General features: G+C 37.5%; 1 protein-coding gene across 6 annotated transcripts in view; it reads left to right on the top strand.

Annotated features, from left to right (window-relative positions):
* Positions 1-19,419, top strand: part of RCOR3 (REST corepressor 3) — a 57,230-nt gene that overhangs the window by 18,879 nt on the left and 18,932 nt on the right. For all 6 annotated transcript variants that reach the window (XM_032136408.2, XM_032136407.3, XM_058430485.1 and 3 more), the window contains 3 exons: positions 490-568; positions 10,236-10,454; positions 16,715-16,792. In XM_032136408.2, the coding sequence (XP_031992299.1) occupies positions 490-568; positions 10,236-10,454; positions 16,715-16,792 (376 nt within the window). The remainder of the gene's footprint in view (positions 1-489; positions 569-10,235; positions 10,455-16,714; positions 16,793-19,419) is intronic.

Genomic DNA, 19,419 nt, shown 5'->3' with positions numbered 1-19,419 from the left:
ATGAGGTAAATGTTTCTGAACACTACAGAAATCTGAATTAAAAGCTCATCTTCCCAAGTACAACTCTTGTTCTGTTAAATAATATTTAGTAAAATTATTTAGATATATATATTACAGTTTGTTAAGAGCACTAAAATACAATAAAAAGAAGGGAATTGGTTGGGTGCAGTGGCTAACGCCTGTAATCCCAGCACTTTGGGAGGCTGAGGCGGGCAGATCACTTGAAGTCAGGAGTTTAAGACCAGCCTGGCCAACATGGTGAAACCCCGTCTCTACTAAAAATACAAAAATTAGCCAGGCGTGGTGATGGGCGCCTGTAATCCCAGCTACTTGGCAGGCTGAGGTGAGAGAATCGCTTGAACCCAGGAGGCAGAGGTTGCAGTGAGCCAAGATCGTGCCATTGCACTCCAGCCTGGGCAATAAGAGTGAAACGCTGTCTAAAAAAAAAAAAAAAGGGAATTCAGTGTACTAATTTTTGTTTCTTCTCAGTGATGATGATGTAGAAGAAACACATCCAATGGATGGGAATGATAGTGATTATGATCCCAAAAAAGAAGCCAAAAAAGAGGTAATGATGATCATTAGAAGTGCTTGTGATTGTTCTACAAATCTGCTGAAAAAGAATGAACAGTACTTCATATTAAAAAGTTTTTAATGTGATGTTTTATGAGATAGTAAATTTCAGTGTTAATTAGCAATACGGTCGTACCTAGAACCCCAGTTAACCAAGTTGTTGAAAGTTGAAAATACCACTGAAACTGGAAAAAGATCTGAGTTTGTTTAAACTTAGCATTTACTAGTTATGTGACCGCAATCAATTTAGTGACTCTCATTCTTCTGAAGAAACTCAATGCCATGGGCCATTCATCACCTTAAACTCTTTCATCAATGTTATTTAAAAAATTCTATTCTACTGTAATTTTGTGTTTTACTGATTTTCTGTCTACTGCTAAATATTCTCAAATTCCTTAATTCCTTCATTTTCTCCCCCAAGTCTGCCTTACCTTTGTTTCACAGAGCCATGGTCCCAATGATCAACTATTCGAATCTCTTTCTTTCCCATTTCCCCATTCCTTTAACTCCCCACTTCCCTTATCCTTCTGCTATACCATCCCTAACCTTGTAAACTTAGGATGCTGGATTTGTTGCTATTCACGGTCTAAGAGACGCAGCAGGAGAAAATGATACAATTATGTAAATTGTTGCTACTATGAAAAAAAGTTTCCAGTCTCACTGTAGTCCTTAAATGCCTCTGTTTTTAATCTCTAAGTTCCAGGTTTTTTTCTTAGTAAAATGAAAATAATAGGATTGTTTTGAGAATCAAAGAGGTAATATGTATAAAAGCACTTTTTACAGTACCCAGGACATAGAAATCTTGGATACAAGTTGCTGTTGTTTTATCTGGGCAGCTGTTTTGAACATTCTTCCCTTCCTACACATTGCCTAATACCCCTCCACCCCTAAAAACACTTGGCAGATAACTTCATCCATGTCACAGAGAAAGTGTCAGTAAGAAGCTCCCTTAAATTCCAGCCCTTCCTCTAACCTCTGTGCTACCATACTGGCCTTTCCACTGTGGTATATTAGTACTTAGAACATATTACAGTTACTGTATTTGCCCACTAAGCTGCGAACTCTTTGAAGTCAGGGACTGAGTTATTCATTTGTATCCCCTAACACTTTGCACAGTACCTGGTATATGGCAAATATTCAATAAATGTTGATTCAATAAATCGTTGTTGAATGAACAGTCTTGGGCCTTAATATCCCTCTCTCACAGTAGGAAGGATCTTTTTTCTTTTCCTATACAATTTCACTGCTTGTGTGATCCTATCCATCCGTTCGTATCTACTCTGAGACTTTCTCCACCAGTTATCCTTTGTCTTTCCCATATTTTCAAGCCTTCAGTGCAGCCAAAAAGTATGTTCAAGTCTTCCATTTAAAAGCATTTCTCAGGCCGGGCGCAGTGGCTCACGCCTGTAATCCCAGCACCTCGGGAGGCCGAGGTGGGCAGATCACCTGAGGTGAGGAGTTCGAGACCAGCCTGACCAACATGGAGAAACCCCGTCTCTACTAAAAATACAAAATTAGCCAGGCGTGGTGACACATGCCTGTAATCCCAGCTACTTGGGAGGTCGAGGCAGGAGAATTGCTTGAACCCAGGAGGCGGAGGTTGCAGTGAGCCGAGATTGCGACATTGCACTCCAGCCTGGGTAACAAGAGCGAAACTCCATCTCAAAAAAAAAAAGCATATGTCTTAACCACTCTAGAAAACAAATCATCCTTCTTAGCACTATGTCACTTTTGAGTCTGCTTTAGTCAGGCTGCTTCTGTCCCACCACTTCACTGAAACTGCTGACAGGTTACCAATGATTTCCTAAATGCCACATCCAGTGATCAGTTGTTTTCTACTTGTGCTTTCTGTATCAAATTACTGACCCCTCCCTTCCTGAAAAACTGTCTTTGACTTTCGTAATGCCATTCTGATTGCCGTCTACCTTTTTAACCATTGTGTCTCAATTTTAGTAGCATCTTTTACTTACTCTATTCCTTTTATCATTATTCTTTTTAATTCTGTCTCTCAAAAAACTGTGAGATTTGATCTCTCTGTTCTTCTCTGTGTGATTGCCTTCTTCTTAGGTTCTCATCTCTTCTCTGAATTATCCTAACAGTTTTCTCTCTGATTATCTCCGTGCCTCCCTTTCCACATTCTCCACACCACCCTTTCCAGTCCATTGACTGCCCTGTTGCCAAAGCAATCCTTTGTAAAGTTGCCGATTCACTGCTTGCAGTCCTTACATGGTGTTGTCTATAGGATAAAACACAAACTCTCCAGTTAGGCATTCCCTACCCTTCCCCATTTATTTCTGATTACTAACAGTGTTTTAGATATGTCTTTTAGTTCCCTGGCTTTTGTCCTATGATTATGTTGGTCCCTTTTTTTCTGGAATTCCTTTCTTCCCAAATCTGCCTAGGAAATTCCTCACAACTCTGCAAGATGTAGCTTCTCTATGAAATCTTGTGCCTTATCTTGAATTGACAACCTCCTTATTTCTCCTTAAATCTGTTGCAGTACTAAGTCTACTGAGTGGTACTTGTTTACTCATAGTTTCCCCTCCCTGCCTTCCTGTCCCTGCATGGTGAGCTCTTTAAGAGCAAGAATATATTTTAACTATTTTCCACTCCCAGGGACTGATACATAGTAAGCATTTAGTAAAATTTTAATGAATGAGAATACATTCTATATGCTCTTAATTATGATATAAACCTGAAAACTTAGGAATTTGCTACCTAGAAAACATATGTATGTATATATGTATGTGTATATATGTATATATATATATGGAATACATAGTTTTGCCCAACTATGCAAGATGATGCATACTCATTTGGTCTTTTGTTTGCTTATGATCTCATCTTACCAGAAAATAATATGAGGGGAGTATAAGTTAAAAAGTTTTAAGAGGATACTTGCAGAGGTGTGGTCCAAGACTAGCACTATGTGTCAGCAGCTTCATTCATTTCTCCACTCATTCCAAACAATAAGGATAACAGGCAGGGAAAGAAACTACATTATTGCTTTTAATGCAGATCTTTGTAGCTGCTTCTGCATGTTGTTAACATATTACGTAGAAAGTTTTAATTTTAACTTTTAAAAATTGTGAACTATATATACTGTAGAATATGTACGGTTTAAAGAAAAATAATAGATACCAGTGTATCTACCACTGAGCTGAAGAAACAGAAGTCCTGTTTGTGTTTCCTCAATTGGATATTCTTTTTTTTTTGAGAGGGAGTCTCACTCTGTCTCCCAGGCTGGAGTGCAGTGGTGCGGTCTCGGCTCACCACAACCTCCACCTGGACTCAAGCAATTCTCCTGCCTCAGCCTCCTGAGTAGCTGGGACTACAGGCATGCGTCACCATGCCTGGCTAATTTTTGTATTTTTAGTAGAAATGGGGTTTCGCCATGTTGGCTAGGCTGGTCTAGAACTCCTGACCTCAGGTGATCCGCCCGCCTCAGCTTCCCAGAGTGCTGGGATTACAGGCATGAGCCGCCGTGCCCGGCCTCAATTGCATATTCTCACCTTCTCTCTAGAGGGAGCCACTATAATGAAATTTTTTAATTATTCACTTCTTTCTTTATAGTTTTATCACATATATATAATCACATATAATGATATGATTATCATTTAGTTCCATTTATTTAATACTTTATTTAAATGGAATCATATTGTATGTATTCTTCAATAATTGCCTTTTATTATTTTTGCGATTCATTTTTATTGCTATATTAAAGTGTTCCATTGTATACATATACTGCAACTTATTCACTCTCCAATTAATAAACTTAATTTTCAGCTTTTTATTATGGACACTGCTGATATGAACATGTTCTGGATACACATGTCTAAGAGTTCCTTTGGTACAATAGTTCTCAGCTAGGTTTAGCACTGACCCCGTAGGGGACATTTAGAAATTATGGAGGTGTTTTCATTGTTAACAGTGATTGTGGGGCATTTCAGTTTTCGAGTGGGCAGGAGAAAAGGATGACAACTATACTGAAATGCAAAGCACAGATTGTTTCCCCAAAATGCCAACAGTGATTTATTGAGTAACAGGGTCCCAGGATTCTTTGGAATGGAGTCACTCTACTTTAGGGAATAGCCACATTAAACTTTCCTAGGTAATGGCATAATTGTTTTCTATAGCTGATATACCTCCACTAGGCTATGAGAATACCCATTGTCTACTTCTTTGCCAATGCTTGTTCAGACTTTTAAAATGTTCCAAATCTGGCAATATGAGATGGCATTTCATTGTGTCCTCAGTTTCATTCATCAGGTAACTACTGAGGCTGAATGTTTTTCTGTTTATTAGCTATTGTTACATGTTTCGTTCGTGGAGGTTTTTGTTTTGTTTTTTTAGAGACAGAATCTTGCTTGTTACCCAAGCTAGTGTGCAGTGGTGTGATCATAGCCACTGCAGCCTCAAACTTCTGGGCTCAGGTGATCCGCCTGCTTCATCCTCCCAAGTAGCTGGGATTGCAGACGTGAGCCAGCATGCCTGGCTTGTATTTTTTTATTTTTTCACCTATTTTTCCACTGCATATTTGTCTTTTTCTTAAAGACTGAATATAAAAAGTTTTTTCGTATTGAATTCTTTGTATATTCTGGATACGAGTACTTCGGTTAACAGCAAATATCTTTTACCAGTTTGTGTTTTGTCTTTTTACTCTCTACAGGGAAGTAAACAGCTGTTTCATCAAAAGCATATAAATTTTAAATATTATTTATTTATTTTATTTTCATTTATTTATTTATTTATTTATTTTTTTGAGATGGAGTCTCGCTCTGATGCCCAGGTTGGAGTGTAGTGGCGTGATCTCAGCTCACTGCAAGCCCTACCTGCCGTGTTCACGCCATTCTCCTACCTCAGCCTCCTGAGTAGCTGGGACTAGAAGCACCTGCCACCAGCCTGGCTAATTTTTTTTTTAATTTTTTATTTTTGTATTTTTAGTAGAGACGGCGTTTCACCATGTTAGCCAGGATGGTCTCGATCTCCTGACCTTGTGATGCATCCGCCTCAGCCTCCCAAAGTGCTGGGATTACAGGCGTGAGCCACCATGCCCGGTCAATTTTAAATTTAAATTCCAGTATTCTTTTACATTTTCTTTTGAAAGTTTTAAACTTTTTCTCTTTTTACATTGAAGTCCTTGCTGTAGCAGTAAATAAGTTCATGTTGTAAGGTAGAGATCCTTTATTTATTTATTTATTTAACAGTTGGGGGTCTTGTTTTGTCACCCAGGCTGGTGTGCCAGTGACACAATCATAGCTCACTGCTGCCACAAATTCCTCGGCTCAAGCCATTGTCTTGCTTCCTAAGTAGCTGGGACTACAGGCATGCACCACCACACCCAGCTAATTTTTTAAAAAACTTTTTGTAGAGATGGGGGTCTTGCTATGTTGTCCAGACTGGTCTTGAGCTCCTGGGCTCAAGTGATCCTCCCAGCTTGGCCTTCCAAAGTGCTGTGATAACAGGTGTGAGCCCTACCATGCCTGGCTATTTATTTTTTAATACGGAATTGAATATCTTTTTCAACTAGTCTGCAATACCAGCTTTATTATATATGAGGCTTACGCATATGCCTGGCTCTCTATTCTGCTTCTGTCGTCAGTTAAATATTCCTTGCTAATCCCACATTTTTTCAATTACTTATAATAAGCCTCATAAGTCTTGATAGTTGCTAGGGTAAGTTCTGCTAATAGGTGGTTCTTCTTAAGGAGTGCGCACCTTGGTTATTCTTGGACCTTTGCTCTTCATAACTTATTTGTATTGCTTTTGATTTCCTATATAGTGATTTATATTACCTGAAAATAATAGCTATTTTGTTTCTTTTTAGTCCTTGTATCTTATTTCTTCTCTTACTGAACTGGTTAGTATCACCAATATAATTTGAATAGAAGATATGATAGGGAACATTTTTCTGATCGTAAAGAGAATGGTTTTTGTTTCAACATCAAGTAGGATGTTATTAAAGGTTTTTAACTCATTCACATTGCTGGTAGTTGATGCTAGCTGTAGGTTGGAGCAATTCCATTTGGTCGCTCCAATTTGGTGGTCTCTGAGTAATCTGACTTCTTGCCATAATGGCTGGTTTCCTCCAAAGTAATCAATCCAGGAAGCACTAAGTGGAAACTACTCAGCTATTTCTGGCCCAGCCTTGAAAGTTACTCAGAGTCACTTCTCTTGCATTCAGTGGTTATAAGTGAGTCACTAAAGTTGGTTCAGAATCAAGGGGAAGGAATATAGACCCCTGCTTCCCCATGGCAGGAATGTTTAGGAATTTGACATGTTTTAAACCTCCAAGCCCAGAGCATGGAATTTTCATAAATGTTTTCCCATGTGTGCCTAGGGATATTATCTTGGTAACAAGGTTTTATATATGTCCGTTAATTTAGGTTTGTCAGTTCTGTGGTTGAAATCCGTATTCTTACTGCTTGCCTACTTGATAGCTTGGTTTTTGTTGTCTGCTTATGTGATCAATTATTCTGATCACTCAATTATTGAAAAGTAGTTTTTTATCTGTTGAAGTTAGTGTTATTAGGTGCATACAAATTGTTTTATCTTGCTGCTGAATTGAGCCTTTTATCAATATGTAGGGTCTCTTTTATTGGCTTCTGCCTTGAAGATTATTTTATCTGTTATGTTGATAGCTCCACCATTTTTCTTCTGTTAAGTATTTGCCTGGTTTATCTTTATCATTTTACTTTCAACATTTCTGTGTCCTTACATTTTAAGTATGTGTCTTATAAGGAGCAGATAGCTGGGCGTATGTATTAATATTTTATCTGAAGAGTTTAGCCCATTTATATTGATCATGTTTAGCTGATGTATTTTTGTTCTTTCTTATTTTTACCTTCTATTTGACTTGCTTTTCCTAGTCTTCTTTCCCTTTGTTCATGTCCTATTTTTGGGGATTAAGAACCCATCTGTTACTCTATTTTCTTTCCCACTCTGTCTCTACTTGTTTGGGATGTTTCTATATTTCTTTTCTTTCTTTCTTTCTTTTTTTTTTTTTTTTTTTTGAGACAGTCTTGCTTTGTCACCCAGGCTGGAGTGCAGTGGCACGATCTCGGCTCACTGCAACCTCCGCTTCCTGGGTTCAAGCGATTCTCCTGCCTCAGCCTCCTGAGTAGCTGGCACTACAGGCGCATGCTACCACGCCCGGCTTATTTTTCGTATTTTTAATAGAGATGGGGTTTCACCGGGTTAGCCAGTATGGTCTTGATCTCCTGATCTCGTGATCCGCCCCTCTCGGCCTCCCAAAATGCTGGGATTACAGGCATGAGCCACTGTGCCCAGCCAGGATGTTTCTATATTTCTATTCTTATTGTATACTCTGAAAATTTTATCCTGCATATTTAACTTAAAATCTAATATTGATGTCTTTATTGACTTTCTGATTAATAGAAGGCCCTTAGAATGCTTTGACTCCATCCACTACCATCCTGATTTATATACTAGTTTTGTCCACAGTTTGTTACATCTTGGTTTTTTAAATCTCACAGATCAAACATATAGTCCATTTTGTTTAGATTTACCCACATTTTTAACTTCTATTTTGCCCACCCTTCTTTCCTGAATCTAAGGGCTTTCTTTGAAAATAATTTCCTGCAGTATATCCTTCAGAAGCTCATTTAGTGAAGACCTGTTGGTCATAAACAGATTTTTTGAGACCTGGGTTTAAAGTGCATTGTTCTAGAGAGGATTTGCATTTGCTTCTGTTATTTGTCTCTAGGCACTACCAATCTAAGACACTTTAAACTAAAATCTTGATTTGGGGTTTTTCAGGCAAACAGATCATATAAATTTAGGCCCCAAACCTGCCTGAATGGAGGACTGTGGTTGGGGCACTCTTGGGAGACTTTTTTTTGGTTTCTTTCCACCCAGCCAAGAGTGAGATGGGCATGGCTCCCATTAATCACCCCCTCCCTCTGCAGAGCAGGGGTGTTTTTTTCCTACTTCACAAAGTGATGGAGTTCCCCTTTTAGCATTCTGACTTGTCTCCTGTGCCCTGCACCTGTTGTCCATTGAAGCCTGGCTTTAGGCAAATGACAACTACTGCATACTTGATTCTCCCTCTGGATTCTTGCTTTCTCATCATTTCTGGCCTCGGAAGAATTTCCTCACTTCCCTGCCAGCTCAGAAGTGAATGTTAAAAGACTTTAAAAAAATGTTTGATCAGCAATTTTAGTAGTGCCCTACTGGAAGGAGTTTCTCTGAACATCAGATCTGCCATGTGTTGCTTGGAGTTAACTTCAAGCAATTAAGTGGATTATGCTTCATAATACATTTTTAGTGGGTGCAGTGGCTCACACTTGTAATCCCAGCACTTTAGGTAGCCAGGCAGGTAAATCACCTGACATCAGGAGTTGAAGACCAGCCTGCCTAACATGGTGAAACCCCATCTCTACTAAAAATACAAAAATTAGCTGGGTATGGTGGCGGGTGCCTGTAATCCCAGCTACTCCGGAGGCTGAGGCAGGAGAATTGCTTGAGCCCAGGTGGAGGTTGCAGTGAGCCGAGATCGCGCCACTGCATTCCAGCCTCGGGGATCAAAAAAAAAAAAAAAATTTTTTTTTAACGAATTTTACTAAGAGTTCCTTTTCTAAGAAATTGGAGTATTAGACCAGGCATGTTGGCTCATGCCTGTAATCCTAGCACTTTGAGAGCCTGAGGTAGGCAGATCACTTGAGTCTAGGAGTTTGAGACCAGCCTGGGCAACATGGTGAGACTCCCGTCTCTACAAAAAAAGAAAAATTAGCTGGGCATAATGGCACACAACTGTAGTCCTGGCTACTCAGGAGGCTGAGGTGGGAGGATCACTTGAGCCCAGGAGGTCAAAAGGCTGCAGTGAGCAGTGCTCATGTCACTGCACTTAACCTGGGTGACGGAGTGAGACCCTGTCTCAAAAAAAAAAATTGGATTATTAAATATATTCATTGAAATAATCTTCAACCTAAAAGATATAGTTTCTAATAGATTATTCTTTCAGAATAACGTGTTTTTATGTCATACTTTAAGAACAACTTACAATGAAATAATGCTTAAAACTTCACAGTCATCATTGTTATACTTCTAACTCTTCCGAAGCATAAATTTACTTTTATTTTAATCATAGATTTGGAAGTTAGAAATATTTTCAGGGTTAAGATAATTGTGCCCCTTTTAACCTTTAGAGGCGTAGTTTTCTTTCAGCAACTGTAAAGTAAAAATGAAATGTTACCTGTCTTTAACCAGCTATCTAATCTGCTATGTGTCATAATTTCTAAATTACCCCCATTTTTCTTTCTAATTTTTATTTTTAGAGGAACTTTGCATTTGATAAGTTGGCTTTTTCCCCCCTTTATTGCTAAGGGAAAATACATCACATCTTGAAGTACATAGGAAAGTTAGAGTCTTAACTTATTCTTTCACTTATTCCTAGTCCTCTGGGCCTAAAAATCAGATATTTGATTGAGTGGATTAAGCAAGGATATATTATGTTGTATGCTTTCCCCCCACTTGGTGAGTGCTATGTGTGTGTGTGTGGACTTGTACATAATACATAATTGGTTAGAAGTGTTTTTTTTTGTGTACTTATTGCAGCAGATACTTCTAATATTAACAGACTGTTTTCACTTTATACATATGTGAAAACCAAGTGACCTGTTATTCTGCTTTTATTCTCTTAGGGTAATACTGAACAACCTGTCCAAACTAGCAAGATTGGACTTGGAAGAAGAGAGTATCAGAGTTTACAACATCGCCATCATTCTCAGCGTTCTAAGTGCCGTCCACCTAAGGGCATGTATTTAACCCAGGAAGATGTGGTAGCAGTTTCCTGTAGTCCTAATGCAGCCAACACCATCCTGAGGCAACTGGACATGGAGTTGATCTCTCTAAAACGTCAGGTATTTTATAAAAATAATATTTTTAATGATTCTGTGCATTTTGGCTATCCGCTTTTACCTAGGTTGAGCTCAGTTGTTTGCAGATTTTTCTCAGCCATCCACTTATGCAGGTTTCATTTTTTAAAGTTCATCTTATGTCCAACTTAGAAGATACCTCTGCCTGTTCTGGATTTGAATCCCAGCATTGCTGCCTGTTAGCTCTGTGGTCTTGGGCAAATTATATAACCTCTGTAAGCTTCAATGTTCTATCTATAAAACTGGGGATGATAATCATTCTTCTCTTGCAAGTTATTGGGAATTATTTGCAGTGATACATGTAGATTGTTTAGTAGTGCTTGGCACATTTTGAGTGCCCAGTGAGTAATGGTTGTTGTCTTCATCATCATCATCATCATCATCATCAGTAGTACTAGTAGTATTATAAGGGCAGCATCATCAGAATCAGATAGTAGTTAAAAATCAGCATCTAGAGTCAGTGAACCTGTTAAGTTCTAACCCTGGCTATACCATCTCCTTCCTGTGTAACCTTAGAGGAGCTCTTTAACTTCTTTCAGCCTCAGTTTTCTCATCTGGAAATGTGGATAATAGTATAGTGGTTGAGAGAAATTAAACAAGATAATATATGGTAAGTGCTTAAAACAGTGCCTGGCACATATTATGTACCCAGTTATTCGTTGCTATTAGATCTCTGGCCTTCCTTAGTTGTCTTTTCCTATTTTTTGTTTGTTTTGTTATTTTTTTCTTATCCCTTTAATCTAGATATTCTTCTAAATCTGTACTCCCTTGGTCTATATCAACCAACCCTATACTCTATGCCAGTGACTTCTGAGTCTTATTTCTCAAGCTGTGACTTTTCTCAAGCTCCTTAGCTATAGTTCCAGCTGCCTGCTAGGTCTTCCTGTAAAAGATTTTTTTCTCCGTTTCCTGTCTGTTGAAACATCAGAATCATCTTTTATTCATCCCCCGCTGTTACCCCTTTCCCAACACATGTAAACCAAAGTGGTAACCAAGTTACGTGAGTTTTATCTCTGAAATTTCCTTTAAATCAATTCCCTCTTTTTTATTTCATCACTACTGCCCATTTAGGCTCTTGCTATCGCTTGCCTGACAATAACTATCTTGTTCATTCTTTTTTTTTCCTCATTTTTTTATTTTAATTTTTTGTAGAGAAAGGTTCTTGCTGTGTTACCCAGGCTTGTCTCGAACTCCTGGGCTCAAGCAATCTTCCTGCCTGTGCCTCAAAGTGCTGGGATTATAGGCATGAGCCACCACACTTGGCCTCTTGTTAATTCTTTCTGTTATTTCTCTTTAGCTGGAGGTTACACATTGTTGCCAGTGTTATCTTTTTAAAGCACTGGGCTGATCACTGTCATTCATCTTAAAGCTGTTTGTTAGTTTCTTCTTGCCCTTAGCAGGTTACAGTAGAGGTAGACAGGGATTATAAGAAAATCATGTTAAGAAATTTGAAATTCATCCTGAGTTAGGAAACTACTGAAGGACTTTAAGGAAACGTGGAACATGGTCATATTTACATTTTTCAGCTATATCTTTTGCATTTTCTTGTTTGTTTGTTTGTTTTTTTTGCTTTTGTAGTTGCTTTAGTGATTACAATATTCATCCTTAGCTTATCACTGCATATTTAGTTAATATTACAGTAGTCCTCCCTTAATCCATAGTTTCACTTTCCATGGTTTCAGTTACTTGCAGTACAGTACAATAAGATATTTTGAGAAACAGACTATATTCACATAGCTTTTATTACAGTATATTGTTATAATTGTTTTATTTTTAATTAGCTATTGTTATTCTCTTATTGTGCCTAATTTATAAGTTAAACTTTATCATAAGTATGTATATATAGGGAAAAACAGTACAGGTTGAGCATCCCTAATCTGAAAATCTGAAATGCTCCAAAATTTGAAACCTTTTGAGCACTGACATAATGCTCAAAGGAAATGGTCATTGGAGCATTTTGGATTTTGGGTTTTCGGATTAGGGATGTGCGACTGGTATATATTATGCAAATATCCCCAAATCCCCCGAAATTTGAAACACTTCTGGTTCCAAGCATTTTGGATAAGGGAATACTCAACCTGTATATGTTATGATTTGGTACTATCCACAGTTTCAGGCATCCACTGGGAGTTTTGGACTATATCCGCTGCAGATATGGGAGGACTACTATATTCTGCTTACAAAATGTAAGAACCTTGCAGCAGTATAGTGTGGGATGAAGATTCTCTATCTTAAAACATGTGCAGATTTTTCTATTCCTTGGTCCTGGTTATTCACCCAAACTGCTTTTCTGGTTCTCTTTTCCTAAACATAGGCCACATTTGCTTCCTCTGCTTTCTTACCAAAACTTACTCTCCAACCCTTTCTAATCTAGTTTCTGCCCCGTATGGTATTCCAGTTCTACTGAAACACCTCTCCGAAGATCATTTATGGGCTGACATGGTGGCTCATGCCTGTAATCCCAACACTTTGGGAGGCCAAGACAGGAACATCACTTGAGGCCAGGAGTTTGACACCAGCCTGAGCAACATAGTGAGACTTCATCTCTATAAGAAAAATTTAAAAAATAGCCAAACGTGGTTGTGTGTATCTGTAGTGTAGTCCTAGCAACACAAGAGAGGCTGAGGAGAGAGGATCGCTTGAGTCTAGGAATTCAAGGTTTGCAGTGGAAAAAAAAAATCACTTATAAACAAGTGGCCACATTTAATGCTGCCTTCTTGGTTTTTAACTCCTGTGACTACTCAGTAATGTTTGACACTGTCAGCCATGTCTTTCTTTTTGGAATTTCTTTCACTTGACTTTGTGACTCTCTGGAGTATGTGTGTGTATAGTACATATTTAGAAGGCAGCTATCCTCACCACTATACCACCAGCGCATCTCATATTTGGTTAAATGCTTAGCCTTTAGTCAAACTATGAGTGCAAGATGCCTATCTTCCAAACCACAGCAATCCTCTTTAGAAAACTTCTAAATCATTTGCTGTAATACTTTAAATGCACTAAAAATATAAAGGAATAAAGTGTACTCAGTCACCTGTATTCATACTTCATTCTCAGTACTACTACTCCTACACTTAGGGACTATTTTTATTGATTTTTTTAGAAGGCACTTTAAGCTTTAACTTCCTAACTTGGTTATTCATTTGATGTGTGACACAGTAAAGGTTTGCACTCACGGGTTTACAATCCTGTTAACCACTGCTACTTTTATGTCACAAACATCTCATATGCAGTGTTCAAGCTGAATTCTTCCACACTCACCCTAGATATCTGTTCCACGTTTTGTATTCTCTGTCTCAGTGAGTAGTGCCACATACTCTCAATTACTGAAGCCAGTGACCAGTTAGCCTCAATTCCCCCTAATTCTCCACAATCAAGTGTTTACAAAGATGTCTTGGCCGGGTGCAGTGGCTCATGCCTGTAGTCCCAGCACTTTGGAAGGCCGAGGCGGGTGAATCACAAGGTTAGGAGTTGAAGACCAGCCTGGCCAACATGGTGAAACCCCGTCTCTACTAAAACTACAAAAATTAGCCAGGCATGGTGGCAGGCGCCTGTAATCCCAGCTACTCAGGAGGCTGAGGCAGGAGAATAGCTTGAACCCGGGCGGCAGAGGTTGCAGTGAGCCAAGATGGCGCCACTGCACTCTAGCCTGGGCGACAGAGTGAGACTCTGTCTCCAAAAATAAATAAATAAATAAATTAAAAAGTCTTAATTTTGTTTCCAAGGTATTTCTTTAATCTCTGCATACCACTACCATCCTTCATTCCTACAGTTTTAATGAAAGTTTTCTTATTTATTTATTATTTCTCACCTGGATTGTTAAATTAATTTCCATCCTCTTTACCCTATTTTCTTCTTCATATTACTACCAGAAGTGTCTTTCTAAAAGGCAGATATGGTCATTTTGTTCCCTTGCTTAAAAATCCTTTAGGTTTCCTTCAATCTTTAGGCAAAATTAAAATTCCTCGGTCTGGCCCCAGGCTAACTTCTTGCCTTTGCCTTAGGGCATTTCTGTCTTCCTAAGTGTTATTCTGCCTGGAATGCAGTCCCTCCTCCCAAGCTTGTCTGCCAGTTTAATTCTTTAAAACTCAGTTTAGCTGTCCTTTTCTTTGGAACACTTTCCCTAATCTTCCCCACCACCTGTTCATCAACATATACAGAAGCACATTTACTCTCTCATTCTCTCTCTTTCTCTCTCCAAGTCTATGTTAGGTGTTTTAGCGTTTATCTTACTTTTGTATTTACTTATCTCCCCACTAGTCTATGAAATCCTCGAGAATTCACACTTTACATTTTATCTCTATATGGCTATCTAACATGGCCAGCTGACTACCCTTGAACCATCCTAGATTTTATGCATTTTAGCTGTGGTTTTAAGATCTCTAGTGAAAATAGTTCATAAATTACCTCATAAGTATTTCGTTGTCCACACTAGGGGGGAAAACAGAGGAAAAAAGTAAACAGTCCTAACCCTTAACAGTCTAAATGGAGACTAATAATATTGCTAGTAGAGTAGAAGTTAAAAACTTGGTATGGTTTAAATTCAGGTTGTATCTCCTAGCCTTAGGAAGGTTTCTTAACTTCTCTGTGCCTTATATTCCTCATCTGTAAAATGGTTATAATATAAGTAGAGTCTGTTCTGCTATAACTTTTTTTGAACATGTAGATTTGTCCTAATGCAGTTAATATACTCAGGAACAATTTGAGCATAACATGAATTTTTTGTTTGTTTATGTATGATTTTTGTCAGCAAAACAAAATGTACCCAGCTGAACTGAGCGCGCACACACATCTCAAACATGTACCAGCTACCTCAATTCACTGTGTGTTATGAACCATACATATATGGTGTTAAACCTTTTCATCTGATTTCAAGTAACCCTCCTACCACTTCCACAATAATTCACAAACTACAACCATTTTGACTCCCACTTCCATAAGCAACCTTCAGGTTTATTTTCAAGGTAAAGTACTGTCTTTGTTGTAGCATTTATGGATTAAAAAAAATTAATTAAGATTGTGTAAAACTGTGTTGCCATTTTTGTTAGGTTCCTGTCTTATGTGTCATTGAAGTTTTTTAATGTTGTGTCCCAACCTCCTTTTCCCTACAAGCCCTGTGGTTTTTATTATGAATTTTGCATAGCACACTGACTTTTCTTTTCTTTTCTTTTCTTTTTTTTTGAGACGGAGTCTCGCTCTGTTGCCCAGGCTGGAGTGCAGTGGCACGATCTCAGCTCACTGCAAGCTCCACCTCCTGGGTTCATGCCATTCTGCTGCCTCAGCCTCCTGAGTAGCTGGGACTATAGGCGTCCGCCACCATGCCCGGCTAATTTTTTGTATTTTTAGTAGAGACGGGGTTTCACCATGTTAGTCAGGATGGTCTTGATCTCCTGACCTTGTGATCTGCCCGCCTCGGCCTCCCAAAGTGCTAGGATTACAGGCGTGAGCCACCGCGCCCGGCCTTTTTTTTTAAGACGGGGTCTTGCTTTGTCACCTAGGCTAGAGTGCATTGGCATAATCACAGCTCACTATAACCTTGAACTCCTGGGCTTGAGCAATCCTCCCACCTCAGCCTCCTGAATAGCTAAGACTACAGGTTCATGCCACCATGACCAGCTAATTTTTTTTTTTTTTTTTTTCATGGAGACAGGTTCTCACTATATTGCCAGGGTGGTCTCAGACTCCTGGCCTCCCAACACTAGCATTTTAGGCGTGAGCTACTGTACCTGGCAAGTTCAGTGACTTTTAATGTATTTATCATGTTATAGCAGAACTGATTGTACTTACCTCATAGAGTGGTTTTGAGAATTAAGTGATTTATTACATATAAAGGACTGAGAATGATGTTTTATACATAATAAATACCTAATAAATGTTAGCTACTATTATCGCTATTATTGGAAAAATTCTTATTTAGTCAAAACACTATGGTAATGAGAAAAATTGATGGAATTTAATTCCTATATATGCCAGTTGTCTTTGGTTATAAAAGTTGTTGCTAAAAGATATTCAAAACCATGATATTCAAAGATATTCAGAGTCTTTTAGTCTGTTAGATGTTTAATTAGTTCATACATGTATAAGTTGAATTAGTGGCATGTCATACCCCAAGTGTGATTAGTATGACTATTCTCCTAAAATAAAATTTAAGAGGGATTTGGAATATATTCTTTTCACTTAATTGAGTACTCACAAATTTACCTAAGTACACGATCTGATTCACGTTTGGGGTTATTTTGTTGAAGGTTCAGAATGCTAAGCAAGTAAACAGTGCACTTAAACAGAAAATGGAAGGTGGAATTGAAGAATTCAAACCTCCTGAGGTATGTTATTGAAGGATACATGTGATTAAGTATAGTGAAAACTTGTTTTTTCAGTTATCTAGTGTCCAAGTACTATTTTGGTCACATGCATCATTACTACTTTGAAGATTTCGTAATATGGATAATTTATTATGTCTCTTTTTATTTAGATGATCTTATGAGGCTTGGTTAATCATTTTGTATTTAAGTTAAATTATTTATTTCCTGCCCTTAGAAATTCATAGCAAGCAAAGCAATTAGGGAAAATAGTAGTAGGAACAGTGTATGTGAAACTAGAAGCTCATTGATGAGCAAGCTAGTGTATTTCTGGGTCTACAGCAATGTTTGCTGAAAGCCCTTTCCTGCTTGTATGAATTGGTAACACAGCAAGAAAAATATCATGAAAACAAGTTAGATTATTTTAACAAATTTTTATTTTAATTTAAGATAATTGTCTTTGGCTCAGCTTCCACTTACGATTTTAGTATGTGGACTTACATTCTTGTACTTACAAAAAGAAGGTATAGATTGACCATTTTCTCAAGTCTTCTATTTCAGTTGAAACCTAAATATGTTTTTGGTACTTGTGGTAATTATAGGGGTACTTACATTCCCTTAAGGTCCAATCAGGTCTTTTTCTAGAAGCTTCTATTATATCTTTTTTCTCTCTTTAACATTTCCTTATTATGCTTCATATCCTGGATTTGCCTTTCTGTGTTTGTGATAATCAAATAATCTTATTTGGTCTTATTGGGACTTTTTTTCCCCAGAAGGGGAAAAGAACGTAGTTGACTAAAATATCTACAGGTGAAATTTATGTGAGAGGTTATGGGGAGGCAGAACAGTAGTTCTTCAGAAATTATGTACCATATGCCATCTTAGTCATCAGTGTCTTTCAGAAAGGAAGACTTATGAAAAAAGTTGTTTTTCACTGTTTTGAATAATCTTTTTCAAGAAGGTTAGGTTATGGAAAAGTGTGAAAAATAATAGCAGAAGACTGATATCTCATTCCTGGCCCACAGGTAGACTGACAAACATTCTAGTAACAATTATTTAAGGATAATATAATACCCAAAATTACTATTTTGTTATATTATTGCAACAAAAATTATTTTAATTTTGTATTATGCATTAAAATGCATGAAAGCAAACAATTTTATATGTCTATAATTTTGTAATCTAAAATGTAAATAAAATACTGTAGATATTAAAAACATTATGGGAATAGCAGGAAGAACTTTATACTAGTAAGTGTGAAAAATAAAACAGAAATTCTTAGGAAAATGTGTCTTACCAAAATTGCTTGAAAAAGAAAGAAAAGCTGAATAATTGGTAATCATTAAATAAAACGAAAGAATAATTAACATTTTTCTCTCACAAGAAAACTCCAGGCCCAGACAATTTTACAGAAAACATTTACTAAGTTTTCAAGAAAAGGATAATTCTAATCTCAGATTTTCCATAAAATTATAGGACAGCCTCACTCATTAACTTTATATAAAGAAAGATGTGAAAGTCCAGTAGCATTTTATAGCTTCCCTATGTGCTATCTCATTTGATTTTTATGTAAATCCATACAAATAGGTGAACCAGATACTATTATTTTACATGAGGAAACTGGAAATCAGGGAGGTTAACCAACTTGTTCAAGGTGACAGAACTAGTAAATAATGAAACTGGCTATAGCTCATCTTTTCAGAGTCCTAGTTGGACTTCTATATTAGTATATGTCATGTTGCCTCTTACATTTGGAAGTTTTTATGTAATAACAAAATTATATATTACATTTCCACATTTTAATGCAGTTATTGGGTGAGAAGTTATCAAACATTTATTGTAATTTTTGATTTATTATAAAAATAATGATCAAAATAAAATAACCAAAATGTTAACACTCCACCATCCATATACTGAAGTTTGGATATTACTTTGGGTTGATTTATTGAACTTATATGATGTGAAAAATGTATATATGTTGTATCATCTAGAGAGTCCCCAGGATATACTTACATTTGTCATATTATTCTTACTGCTTTGGGGAGGAAGGCAACTTGAATAGATGTGTTTCAGATTAACAATTACAGTAAAGAACTTGAAGAATCAGGTAATCTATCTCCTTACCTTTAGTTTAAACCATATCTAATCAAAGAATGTTAATAAGCTTTGGAATAATTACAGTAAGCCGTCAAATGAAGCAACTCTACTAAAAGTAAGCTGTTACTAAAGTACTTATTAATTTGGTTGTATTTCTTATTTTCATTTAGGGAAAAATGGGTTGAAGAAAGTCCATTCACTTCCACAAGTATTTATTGATTAACTGTTTCATAGGAGGCACTGTGTTAGGCCCTGTGAGAAGTGTGTGGGAAGGGGGAACACAAAGATGTGGACAAGATGATGTGATTTTTCCACCTGCTTTTTAAAAAAAAGAACTTGCAGTCTAGATGTTATAAGACAAACTGATAAAAGTTGTATGATAGATTTATAAGCAAAGTATACAGGGAAACAAGCGGGCATTGTTCATTCTGGCAAGGACAGTTAGAGAAGACTTCTTAGAGGGGGAATACTGCAGCTGAGGTTTGAAGGATAAGAGGGATTTTTTGCACATACAGAAAGGACCAAAGAGGTCATTCCAGGCAGAGGGAATAATA

Source organism: Hylobates moloch, unplaced genomic scaffold (assembly GCF_009828535.3).
Source record: "Hylobates moloch isolate HMO894 unplaced genomic scaffold, HMol_V3 SCAFFOLD_18, whole genome shotgun sequence".
Lineage (NCBI taxonomy): Eukaryota > Metazoa > Chordata > Mammalia > Primates > Hylobatidae > Hylobates > Hylobates moloch.
The sequence above is the reverse complement of the archived record's forward strand: the minus strand, read 5'-3'. Positions and strand labels throughout refer to the sequence as shown.